The 13,790-nt window shown below is 42.3% G+C and overlaps 1 protein-coding gene across 4 annotated transcripts in view; it reads left to right on the top strand.

The window, feature by feature from the left end:
- Positions 1-13,790, top strand: part of wdr55 (WD repeat domain 55) — a 43,486-nt gene continuing 29,696 nt past the window's right edge. For 3 of the 4 annotated variants that reach the window (XM_073068909.1, XM_073068907.1, XM_073068906.1), the window contains exons 1-3: positions 41-139; positions 390-538; positions 10,180-10,280. In XM_073068909.1, coding sequence (XP_072925010.1) covers positions 107-139; positions 390-538; positions 10,180-10,280 — 283 coding nt within the window. In that variant the 5' untranslated portion in view covers positions 41-106. Of the gene's footprint in view, positions 140-389; positions 539-10,179; positions 10,281-13,790 lie in introns of all 4 variants that reach the window. The other variant, XM_073068908.1, reaches the window with a different exon arrangement.

Raw genomic sequence — 13,790 nt, 5'->3', positions numbered from 1 at the left:
CTTTACCCCGGACGTGTTAGAGCGCAGCTGTTGCTTTCTGGGATTAATATGGCGTTGCCCATGGTGAGGGTTAAGCCTGTGCAGAACCGATGGGGGTTGAGGGACAATGATCTGTACTTGGGACACTCGCTCCCTTTCGGTGTGTTTTGCGCAGATACTCTGGGGTTGGCCTCCCGGTGGACAGTTTACACACTCTCTCGGAAGTACATAGAGAGTCTCTGGTCTCTGAGCTGCGTCCACAGCTCGCAACCTGTCTTTTTTCCCCGGGAATGGTGTTTGCCTTTCTTAACCTCTAACCCGTCATGCTGCGTGATCTATACTTGTCACTGGTTATTTTGAATTTTCGGTTTGTCTGGATTTAAGCAGTGACTGTCTAATCCTTTCAACAGGATGATTCCGATATTGAGGAGCAGACAAATGAACCCAGGATTAGGGAGACTCCGGAAGACATTACCTTCAGCGCCATCGTGAATACCATCGCTTTCCACCCGGCACGGGACATCATCGCAGCAGGAGATGTTGATGGAGATGTATTCGTGTATGTATTTCTATGCATGATTAACAGAATAGTACAACACTGTACAGACCCTTCAGCTTACGATGTTGTGCCAGCCCTTTAACTTACTTTATGATCAGTCTAACCGTTCCCTCCCACGTAGCCCTCCATTTTTCTTTCATCCTTATGCCTATCAAAGAGTCTCTTAAATGTTCCTATTTTATCTCTACCACCACACCTGGCAGGATGTCCATGCACCTGCTATTCATTGTCATCATATGTTCTGTGCCATATGACATGGGCGATCCATGATTATTCTTGGCATCTTTGTAAAAATACTTATCTCTGATATTTTCCCTACACTTTACTCAAACACATTAAAATTACACCTCCCTTGAATTATCCATTTATCTATGCCTCTTATTACCTTGTACATTTCTATCAAATCACCTCTCATCCTCCTCCACCTCTCCAAAGAGAAAAGCCAGGCTCACTCAAGCTATCATCATAAAAAATGCTCTCTAGTCTGGACAGCATCATGGTAAATCTCCTCTGCATCCTCTCTAAAGCTTCTGCATCCTTCCTGTAAATGAGGTGACCAGAGCTGAATATACTCCCAAGTGTGGTCTAAAACAGTTGAAGTTCAGTAACCAAAACAATTCTCTAAATGTTTAAGATGGGAATAAATGTATAGGCCCGCTGTCTTCTGTACATTATCCTGCAGCAAACAATAATCAAAAGATAGTGACTAGTTGGATATGACCGTGGCATTGCTTTTAATAGTATGCATTTTAGAAGGTACAGTTCACCATATAAGAGGAAGGCTTCTTCCAAGTTTTGTGTATATGTTCCAGTGGCACTGCCTATCTGGTTGTGAGAAGGCAGACTCAGAATCAACATTTCTTCAGTTGATGTTTGCCCTTCCTGAACAGCATTATTTTAGGGGCTTACTGGATTACTCAGAGCAGTTAAGCATCAGACTCATTAGCTAATTCAAGTGAGGGCTGGTTTCCTTTCCTGAAAGTCAATGAGTTTTTGTGACAACTTGTCACAAGATGATTTCAAATTTATAAAAATTAGACTAACAGATGTGGCAGGTTGTGAGAGTGGAAAGGCTACATTTGCCAACATTGCATTGGGATTTCAAGATCCACAATTACTTGGAGATGGAATAAGAGTTATAGTTGATAAGGTACCAGTCAAGTGGACTGTTGAGTTGTGATTTAGGCAAATGGTCGGTATTCCATCACAACATTGACACGTACCTTCGAGATTATGGATTGCAAGAGGTGAGTCACTTGTCACAGGACCTCCAGCCTCTCAACTGCTCTTGTAGTCATGCTGTTTATTTGGCTGGTCCAGTTCAACTTCGTTCAATAGTGATTGAATGTTGATGATGGTGGGGTGGGTGAGTGAGGGGAATGTGAAATGTTGGTGGACTTGGTAGTGGCTACATCATTGATTATTTAGCTTGAGGAGGTTAGACGTTTGTCAATTGTCCAGATCTTGCTTTATTTAAGGTTTATACATGCCATGAAAATTAGTTGTAGCACAGTTCATTACAACGATGAGAAACATAAATTACATAAACTACTTAAATATAACTTGCCCAACAAAATAAACATAAACTGAATGCAAGTTGAGGTAGAATTAGTTTTTCAGGTCAATTCAAGAACCTGATAGCAGTGGAGAAAAAGCTGTTGTTGAACCTTGAGGTCTTCAGCTTCTGTTCCTTCTGTCTGATGGCAGGAATGAGAAGAGGCATGATGTGGTTGGTCGGGGCAACTGACGATAGATGTTGTCTTCCTGAGACACCTCTTGGAAGTGGCCTCTTATAGGGAGAGCTGTACCTGTGATGAAAAGGGCTGAGTCCACCACACTCTGTAGCTTCTTGTGATCCCATGTATTGGATTTTCCATACCAGGGTGTGATGCGACCACTCTGAATGCTTTCCACTTGTAAATCTGAAGAACTTTGCCATAGTTCTCAATGTAATGCTGAATCTCCTTACACTTACAATAAAACAGTGATTCTGGTGCATCTTCTTTTTGATTGTGTCAATGTGTTTGAGCCCAGAATAGATTCTTTGGATTGTTGACACTTGAGTGCAACTCACCCTTTCCATCGCTGACCCCTCAATAAGGACTAGTGTGCATTTTCCCAACTTCCCCTTTCTAAGGTCCACAATCAATTCCTTGGTTTTGCTGTTGCTGAGTGCAAGATAGATATTACAACACTACTCAACCAACTGACCTATTTACATCCTCATCACTATCCATGATTCTGCTAACCACAGTGGTGTTATCAACAAATTTGTACATGGTGCTGGAGCTATACTTAGCTACACAGTCATAGGCTAAATAAATATATAAATAAGTAAAAGTCCAGGGCTTGACATTTGATGTTCATGATATCCACTGAACTTCTGTTGCTTTTCTTGTAATCAACAAGTTCTGTGTGTTCTAAATGTTGAGCACCTCCATCTATCTGCCAAAAGCAAAATGTCCTGATGGGCAACCATTTTAATTCTTATCCCCATTCCCATTTCAACATTTAGTCCATGGCCTCTTTTTGCCATGATGGGGCCACTCTCAGGGTGAAGGAGGAACACCTCATATTCTGTCTAGGTAGTTACCAACCTGATGGCATAAACACCGATTTCTCCTTCCGGTAATATTTTTGTTCCCTGTCCCTTCCCTCTTATTGTACTCCCCACTCTGGCCTCTTACTCTCACCTGCCTATCACCTCCACCTGGTGCCCCCTCCTTTTTCCGATGATCCACTCTTCTCTCCTTTTCAAATATTTTTATTATTGTTATTATCCAAAATTAACAAAAGTACATCGAAGTAGGTAACACTTACAATGGGCAAACCCTACTTTGCTTTAGTAGGGATTTTTCTTTTCTTTTTTTTGTCACCAAATTTTTCAATCTTTAACATTCTTCTCTCCTATTAGATTCATTCTTCTCCATCCCTTTATCTTTCCCGCCCTCTTGGCTTCAACTATCACCCTCCAGCTAGTCCTCCTTCCTCTCCCTCAACCTTTTTATTCTGATGTCTACCCCCTCCCTTTCCAGTCTCAGCCCAAAATGTCCACTGTTTATTCTTTTCCATAGGTGCTGCGTCAGGCACCATTTTGTATGTATTGTTCCAAATGTTAATGTGCTTGCCAACTGCTAGAATATTTGGTCAACATAGACTCCTGTAAATCATTACACTAAATATTCAAAAATAACTGTTTATGCACTTTAAATCTGAAAGGTTGACACTGAAGCTTTGAAAATACATTGGTCATATAGAAGTGATTTTTTTTTGTACTTTTCTTGAAATCAATCTTGATGCTTTTGAGGATTATGTTTGAAAAGAAAGACTGCACGAAAGTCAACTTTTGAGAACAGGGTTGTGGCTGAAAGAAGATCATGGTTCGGAGCTTATTGAAAGGACTGGCAGGTAGCAGAGGGAGTGGGGTGGCTCTGTTGGTTTTAAAAAAAGAAATAAAATCCTCAGAAAGAGGTGACATAGGATTAGAATCCTTGTAGATAGAGTTAAGAAACTGCATAGATAAAACGACTGTGATGGCAGCTACATGCAGGCCCCCAAACAGTAGCCAGGATGTGAGATATAAATTACAATGGTTGATGGAAAAGGCATGTAATAAGGGCAATATTACGATAGTCATCGGGGATTTCAATATGCAGGTAGATTGGAAAATATTAAGTTGGTGCTGGGTCCCAAGAGAGAAAATTTGTAGAATGCCTACAAGATGGCTTTTTAGAGCAGCTTGTGGTTGAGCCCACTAGCGAAAAGGAAATTCTGCTGTGTAATGAGCCAGATTTGATTAGGGAGCTTAAGGTAAAGGAACCCTTAAGAGGCAATTATGATCACTGCCTCTTAGGGGGTTCCTTTACCTTAAGCTCCCTAATCAAATCCTTGTGTCTTTTTTTTTAAGAAAGGCAGGAGGCAGAAGAAAGGTCAGTTAGCTTGACCTCAATGTTGGAGAAGTTGTTGGAGTCCATTTTCAAAGATAAGGTTTTGGGGTTCTTGGAGGTGCATGACAAATTGGCAAAGTTAGCATGGTTTCCTTAAGGGGAAGTCTTGCATAACAAATCTGTTGGAAATCTTTGAGGAAATTTAAGGCAGGATAGACAAAGGAGAGTCACTGAATGTTGTTTACTTGGATATTCAGAAGGCCTTTAACAAGGTCCACACATAAGGCTGCTTAACAAGATAAGAACAATACAGCACAGTACAGGCCATTCGGTCCACAATGTTGTGCCGACCCTTAAACCCTGCCTCCCATATAACCCTCCACCTTAAATTCCTCCATATACCTGTCTAGTAGTCTCTTAAGAGTCCATGGTATTATAGGAAAGACAGCAACATGGAGATAAGACTGGCTGACTGGTAGGAAGCAAAGAGTGGCATTAAAGGGGGCCTATTCTGGTTGGCTGCCAGTGAGAAATGGTGTTCCGCAGGGATCGGTATTGAGACCATTTCTTTTCATGTTATATGTCAATGATATGGATGATGGAAGAGATGGCTTTGTGGCCATATTTATAGACAATACAAAGTTAGGTGGTGGGTAAGTAGTATGGAGGAAGTATAGAGTCTGCAGAAAGACTCAGATTGAGAGAACGAGTGAAGAAATGGCAGATGAAATATAGTATAGGGAAATATATAGATAGATAGAAGGAATAAAGGGGTAGACTGCTTTTGAAATTGGGAGAAATTTCAAAAATCAGAGGTGTAAAGGCACTCAGGAGTCCTTGTGCAGGATTCACTAAAAGGTTAACTTGCAGATTGAGTTGGTGGTATGGAAGGTAAATGTGATGTTAGAGTGACACATACAAAATGCTGGAGAAACTCAGCAGGCCAGGCAATATCTATGGGGGAAGAAAAGTACTGTTGACGTTTTGGGCCAAAACCCTTCAGCAGGACTAGAGGAAAAAGCTGAGGGGTAGATTTAATAGGTGTGGCGGGGGGGGGGGGGGGCAACACCAGGTGTCAGATGAAACATGGAGGGGGAGGGGGTGAAGTAAAAAGCTGGGAAGTTGATTGGTGAAAGAGACTGAAGGCCATGAAAGAAAGAAAAAGGTGGGGAGAATTACCAGAGGGAGGCGATGGGCAGGCAAGGAGGTGAGGTGAAAGAGGGAAAAGGGGATAGGAAATGGTGAAGGGGGGTGTGGGGGACATTACAGGAAGTTTGAGAAATCAAATTCATGCCATCAGGTTGGAGGCTACCCAAATGGAGTACAAGGTGTTGTTCCTCCAAACTAAGTGTAGCCTCATTACGGCAGTGGAGGAGACCATGGATGGGCATATTGGAATGGGAATGGGAAGTGGAATTAAAATGGGTGGCCACTGGGAGATCCTGCTCGTTCTGGTGGACGGAACGTAGATGCTCGGCGAAGTGGTCTCCCAATCTACCTCAAGTCTCACTGATATACAAGAGGCCATATTGGGAGCACTAAACAGAGTAAATGACCCCCACAGATTCACAGGTGAAGTGTCACCTCACCTGGAAGGACTGTTTGGGGCTCTGAATGGTAGTGAGGGAGGAGGTGTAGGGGCAGGTGTAGCACTTGTTCTGCTTGCAAGGATAAGTGCCAAGAGGGAGATCAGTGGGGAGGGATGAATGGACGAGGGAGTTGCCTAGGGAGCGATCTCTGTGAAAAGCAGAAAGTGGAGGGTGAGGGAAAGATGTGTTTGGTGGTGGGATCCCGTTAGAGGTGGCAGAAGTTTCACAGAATTTTGTGCTGGACACAGAAGCTGGTAGGGTGGTAGGTGAGGAGAAGCGGAACCCGATCTCTTGCAGGTTGGCTGGAAGATGGGGTAAGAGCAGGCGTCCATGAAATGGAAGAGGCTGAGGGCAGGTTGATGGTGGAAGAAGGGAAGCCCCTTTCTTTGAAAAAGGAGGTCATCTCCTTCATTCTAGAATGAAAAGCCTCATCCTGAGAGCAGATGCAGCAAAGACTGAAGAATTGAAGGAAGGGGATGGTGTTTTTACAAGCAGCAGTGTGGGACAAGGTGTAGTCTAGGTAATTGTGAGAGTCCATGGGTTTGTAATAGACATTGGTGGATAAGCTGTCTCCAGAGATAGAAACAGTGAGATCGAGAAAGGGAAGGGAGTTGTTGGAAATGGACCAGGTGAATTTGAGGGCAGGGTGGAAGTTGGAGGCAAAGTGGATGAAGTTGACGAGTTCAGCACGGGTGCAGGAAGCAGCACGAATGCAGTCATCAATGTAGCATAGGAAAAGTGTGGGACAGTTATCAGTGTAGGCTTGGAATGTAGGCTGTTCCACGTAGCTGACTAACAAGCAGGCATAACTGTGAATGCCCATGGCTATCCCTTTTGTTTCAAGGAAGTGTAGGAGCCAAAGAAGAAATTAGTTAGAGTGAGAACAAGTTCTGCTAGGTGGAGGAGAGTGGTGGTGGAGGCAAATTGGTACGATCTGGTGTCCAGAGAAAAACAGAGCTTTGAGCCTGTCCTGGTGGGGGATGGAGGTATATTCATAGTAAAAATAAGATGATGGGGGGCCAGGGAACATGAAATTCTTGAAAAGATCAAGAGTGTGTGAGGTGTCACGGATGTAGGTAGGAAGGGGCTGAACTAGGGAGGATAAAACTGTCGAGGTATGCCAATGTGAATTCAGTGGGGCAGAAACCAGTGGAGACAATGGGTCTACCTGGACAAGTGGGTTTGTGGACGCAGCATCTTTAGATTTTCTTTTGTTTGAAGTGTGATGTTAGCATTATTAGTGAGAGGACTAGAATATAAGAGCAAGGGTACGATACTGAGGCTTTATAAGATATTGGTCAGACTGCATCTTTAGTATTGTGAGCAGTTTTGGCCCCCTTCTGTAAGAAAAGATGTGGTGGCATTGAAGAGGACCCAGAACAGGTTCGTGACAATGATTCTGGGAATGAAAGGGTTAACATATAAGAATTATATGATGTCTGTACTCACGGGAGTTTAGAAGAATAAGCTATCAAATACTGAAAGGCCTCGATAGAGTGGATGTTTCTTATACTGGGTGAATCTAGGACAGAGGGCACAGCCTCAGACATCCATTTAGAACAAAGATGGGGGTGGAATTTCTTTAGGGGGTTTTGAATCTGTGGAATTCATTGCCATGGATATGCGCAGGCCGAGTCATTGACTGTAATCATTGTGGAGGTTGATAGGTTCTTGAGTAGTCAGGGCATCAAAGGTCTTGGGGAGAAGTCAGGAGAATAGGGTTGAGAGGGATAATAAGTCAGCCATGATGAAATGGCAGAGCAGAACAGAACAGTGGCCCAGTTCTGCTCCAATGTCTTATGATCTTATTCTCAAATGATTATATCGAGAGAGACGTTACCAGGTTGCTGCCTTTCAATACAATCACCTGAGACCTTGCTGATACTCTGCTAGTGGATTTAAAAGATTCCATGGCACTATTTTGTAAAAGAGAAGTTCCCCCTGTTGCTCAAACAATGTTCACCCCTTAAACAATGTTGACTTATTACATTACCTGTTGTGGATGGTATTTTTTATATTCTAAACCTATGGTGCAATTGTGTTGAAAGTAAAATACTGTAGATGCTGGACATCTGAAATCAATACTGGAAATGTTCTGTTATGATAACAGAATTGATGGCTTTGTTACAAAGTTTGCAGATGATATGAAGATGGGGGAGGGGCAGGTAGTTTTGTGGAAGCAGAGATGTTACAGAAGAGGTTAGACAGATTAGGAGAATGGGCAAACAAGTGGCCAATGGAATACAGCAGTCTTCCCCAATCACAAAGGATGTGCTACCGGGCCGTGAGGAAACAATATGATTTGGCGATATGAAATGATATGAGTGAGCTGCACCTTTCCTCTCACTCCCACTACTGAACTTGAACGCACACGAAGTCATTACCCACGTGTGATCATCAATCACCTAAACGCAGTGATAACCGCACGCCAGGGATCACTGGTTGGCCTTGGCTAACCGGCCACCTCGTGTGGCTGGCGAGAAGTGCCGTTGATACTGGCTTGGAGCACGGACAGATGGGCTGTAAACCTGTTTAGCACACCAAATGTTCGTGGGGAACTTGGTGCTAAAATTTTCGCAGAGGACCTAATTTGGGCTCGGGTTTTGTAAGTAGCAGAGCAGCTACCTTGCTGCGATCTACTGAAAGTCATCCATCGAGCCAAACTTTTGTCGGCCGCGCTCTCCGGACTGCGACCACTGTCCTCACTGGTGTGTTGCAATGATTTTATAAGTTCATACGAGGAAAATATGTGCTGTGTTTTTAATATCCAAACATTACTTAAAATGTTATGATGCTATTGACTTCTAAGTGAGTTATAATTGGCTTATCACTATATTCATGCGAGGAAAATATGCGCTGTGTGTTTAATATTAAATTTGTTAGATAAACCCTTTTAGAAACGAAATTGAGTGTATTAGCCACTTATAAGTGACTTATAGTTGACTTATCACCTATATTCCGTTCGTGATTAACACCCCCACCCCCCCCACTGTTGGCCGGTCCGCAAGAATATTGTCAATATTAAACTGGTCCGTGGTGCAAAAAAGGTTGATGATCCCTGGAATACAGTGTTGGGAAGTGTATTGTGCACTTTGGTAGAAGAAGTTAAAGAGTTGGTTATTTTCTAAATGGAGAAGAAATTTAAAAAAAACTGAGTCACAAAGGGACTTTGAGTCCTTGTGCAAGATTCTTTAAAGGTTAATTTGTAGGGTGAGTCTGGTGAGGAAGGCAAATACAATGTTAGCATTCATGTCAAGAAGACTAGAATATAAAAGCAAGGATGTAATGCTGAGACTTTAGAAAGACCTCGTGAGGCCTCACTTGCAGTACTGTGAGGAGTTTTGGACCCCTTATGTTAGATTTGACATTCTGAAACTGGAAAGGGTTCAAAGGAAGTTCACAAAAAGTATTCCAGGATTGAGCAGCTTATCATACGAAAAGTGTTTGATGGCTCTGGGCCTGTATTCAAAAGAATTCAGAAGAATGTGGGAAGACTGCATTGAAACCTATCAAATGGTGAAAGGCCTTGATAGAGTGGATGTGGAGAGGATGCTTTCTATGATGGGAGAGTCTAAGACCGCAGTCTTGGTATGGAGAACGGAGATGAGGAGGAATCTCTTTAGCCAGTGAGTGGTGAACCTGTGGAAATCGTTGCTACAGGCTGTTGTGGATATGTATATTTAAGGCAGAAGAGGTTGATAGATTCTTGATTGGTCAAGTCATGAAGAGATACAGGAGGGGACAGGAGATTGGGGCTGAGTGGAAAAATGGATCAGCCATTGTGAAATGGCGGAGCAGACTAAATGGACCAAATAGCCTAATTCGGCTCCTTTATCTTATGGTCTTGTTCACTGTATCTTAAGACTTGTAGTTAGAGACCAGAAAACCTCAGGTCGTTCTGCTGCTTCTTCCCCTTCAAACCAAAATCCTGGTGGTGATAGGTTTGAAGGGCAGTATGCAAGCAAAGTATATGGTTTTGTGTGAACTTGTGATTTTTAGCGGGAGTATTGAAGATTGTGGGTGATTTATACATAATTTGCAACCAACAGTGGCTGTTTTTGTGGTGCATTGAGGGGTTGGGTGCAAATATGCAGTGTACCAAGAGGAGCAATGAGAAATACATTGGCAAGAAAAAAGTGAGTGTCTGCCATGAATTGTGTTGCAGTGTATCATACTCATGCGAAGAGTCGGGAAACCAGGAGCTGTGGTCCTCGGGACACCACTTGAAATCCTGTCGGAAAGTGGCATTCAGCCACAATGGGGAAGGTAAGGCCTTGTCATTGTGAATAAATTTATTGGCAGAAGTCAGAAAATTTGTGTTGCATTATATGTTGTAACTGTATGTCATTGAAATTCAGCAGTTATGGATTGGTAATGCTCCCTGATTGTCACATTCCATCACGGAGTCAGAGAGCACAGAAGCTCTCTGAGAGAGCCCATTGGCCTCACTGGTCCATCCCAAGTAAGATTCCCATCTAAGCTCATTTTCTGCTGTTCAAGTTTATTGTCCTTCAACTTTATACGTATACAGCTAAATGAAACAATGTTCCTCTGGGGCCAAGGAGCAAAACACAATACATAAATCACATACAGTGCCTAATAACAACACAATAATATTAACGGATAATAAAAATATTTTGTAGATGTACAGTGTGCAAAGATCCTGGGCACATGTAAAAAAAAATTGTGAAGTGAAGATGATTTTAAAAATAATGAAAAGTTTCTAAATACTAAAAAAAATTACTATAGAGATCAGTAAACAGCAAATAACTAAATCAAATCAATATTTGGTGTGACCAGCTTTTGCCTTTAAAACTGCATCAATTCTTTTTAAGTACACTGTATACAGTTTTATAAGAAAGTCAGCTGGTAGGTTGTTTGAAACATCTTGGAGAACCTGTCACAGTTCTGCAGTTTTTGGCAGCCTTGCCTCTGTCTGTCCAGGAAACCTAGACAGTCTAGATGTTCTTGAGATCAGGATTCTGTGGAGGCCACTGCATCTTTTGCAGAATCACTTGTTCTCTTTTTTTGCTGAAGGTAGTTCTTCATGACCTTGGCTGTGTGTTTGGGATCATTGTCCACTATTGAATGAAGTTGGGACTAATCAGACACCTCCCTGATGGTATTGCATGATGGATGAGAGTCTGCATGTATTTCTCAAGTTTGATTCCATTAAAACTGCATCAATTCTCTTTAAGTACACTGTATACACTGTATACGAGATCTCAAAGGTTTCAAAGGTACATTTAATGTGTTACGTTCCCAGTAACCGGGTGACTTACCAGCAAAGATAGAGAGGTCCGCTGAAGTCTGATGGTACTATTTTCAAACGTTTTTATTTATAAAGGGGCACAAACGTATGGTTAATACAAAACATTCAGATCATATACATCGTCAAAATTCAATCTAAAGCACAGGTATGGTAATAATCAATCAGAAATAAGCTCTATCGTTGTCTAGGGGAATACTGAGTCCAATGGAATATAAAAGTCACTCATAAATCTGCAGGCTTTTCCGTTTGGGAACCGCTGGCATTTCACGTGTTGGAGAGAGAGAGTGGTGAGAAAGAAGGAACACTTCTTTACGAATATTTCTTTACGAAGAAAATCCCGGTTGTTAGTTAAAACGGTTTTCCTTTGGTTTCAGCCACAGACTCCCGATCCGGAATCTAACGCACGTGGCTTCCTTCAAAATGGCTTCCCGCTCCAACGGGAAGCGCTATCGTGTCTTCTTCGTGTGTCTCCTTGGTGCGTCTGAGGTCCCGCCTCGGCAGCCCACCTTTTATCTGGACTGGCAAGGGGGTAGATGTCAATCAGGGTGGGGGTGAGGCAATCTTTCCCCATCACCCAGCCCACGTTGCCCTGAGGGTTTGCACGTAGTCCAGTCCCTTATTCCACAAAGGTGTCTCCCAAGACAATGGCTATGTCCATGGCTTTTGTCTGGCTGAGAGGCCAGCCCACATTCCAAACCGTAAGGCTTCTCTCTCTCTCTCTCGCGATTCTCACAAAGGAGGGGGCTGGGGTCATAACAAATGTCAGAGAAATGTATACAATATACATCCTGAAATGCTTTTTCTTCGCAACCATCCATGAAAACAGAGGAGGGGCCCAAAGAATGAATGACAGTTAAATCCCACCGCCCAGCTTCCCTCCCTCCTGCACGTAAGCGGCAGCAAGCAATGATCCTTCCTCTCTCCACTGGCAAAAAAAAAGCATCGGTACCTGCCACTGAGCACTCAAGCGTGCAGCAGAAGCAACAACAAAGACAGAGACTTATAGTACTCCAAAGACTATGCGTTCATCCGGTATTTGACATGCCACAGGTTCTCTCTCTCCCTAATAAGGGAGAAAGAGATGTCTCTGTTTCACAGCGAGAGGGGAGCCCCAAACCTGTATGGAATCTCTGTCATGCTTTACTGTTGGCTCTAGACACTCATCCATGTAGAGTTCTCCAGCTCTTCTGCAGACAAACTGCCTCCCGTTTGAGCCAAAAAATATCAAATTTTGGCTTGTCAGTCCAGAGGACTTGTTACCATTGTTCAGCATCCTAGTCCTTGCATTTTTGTGTGCAGGTGAGTTTCTTGGCTTGGTTTCCACTTCTGAGGAATAGCTCTTTGGCAGCAACTCTTTGAAGAGCACTTTTGACAAGACTTCACTGTACTATACAGAGGTGTATATGGGTTCCTGAATCTCTGTGAATTCAGAGCTGATGAGTGTTGGATTTCTTCCAATTTAGAAGGAATATCAATTTGATGTATCTCTTGTCTGCTGCACTCAGTTTCTGTAGCTGACCACTGCGTTTCTCGTCCCCAACCTTGTCCGTTTCTTTGTGCTGCTTCAGAGAATCATGGATGGCACATCTTTAACCTCCTGTCTGCTGTGAAATTTCTGCCTGGGAGAGGCCTTGCTGATGCAAGATGACCACCTAGTGTCTTGTTATGCTCACTCTTGCCATGGTGTACGAATTAATGATTTGAAAGTTAAACTGTCACATCTGCCACACCTTCACCTTTTAGTTTGGTTGTTCTTCGCCCAGTTTGTTTCTCTCTACACCCATTTCTGTTTCAGTTAATCGGTTTAGTTCATTCAACTCATTCATTCATTATTAGCATCTGTTTGTTATCTTTGTTTAATCATGCATTGTGCTATCTACCTACAAAGTAATCAATGTTTTATTTGAAAAGTGATCTATTACTTAATATCTTATTTTCTTTAATGAAATACAGAATTTTCTCTGTAACATTTAATTTTTTTAAAAAATGCACGTTTGGCAGTCTAAAATTTGCTCTTTTCTACTGACACACTAATGCAGAAGACAAAAATTAAATACCTAAAATAAAATGTATATTAAAATCTAGGGTGTTTAAGACTTTTGCACAGGACTGGCAAAATAAAATTAGGTGACATATAATTAAATATGCAACATTATAATGCTACCAGTGCTGTTATAAATAGTGTATACTGGGTGGTTATAGAGTTTTCAGAAGTCTCGCAGCCTTGGGGAAGTAGCTGTTACCCAGCCTAACAATCCTTGTTTTTATACTACGGTACCTTCTGCCTGACAGTAGGAGGTCATAGAGGCCTCTAAAGTCAAAGTCGAGTTTATTATAATGGTACGATGAAAAACTTGGCATGTGGCAGTATCACAGGCGCATAGCTTTGTCTAAGCAGCATTCACAGGAAATCATAAATGAAGCATTAATCATATACTATCTTTAAAAGAAAGAACACAATTAGAACTAAAATAAAAGAAGTCTATTTTATACACCTCTGTGTG

The sequence above is a fragment of the Hemitrygon akajei genome, chromosome 16 (assembly GCF_048418815.1).
Source record: "Hemitrygon akajei chromosome 16, sHemAka1.3, whole genome shotgun sequence".
NCBI lineage: Eukaryota > Metazoa > Chordata > Chondrichthyes > Myliobatiformes > Dasyatidae > Hemitrygon > Hemitrygon akajei.
Note: the sequence above shows the minus strand (reverse complement) of the source record. Positions and strands in the feature narration are given on the sequence as shown.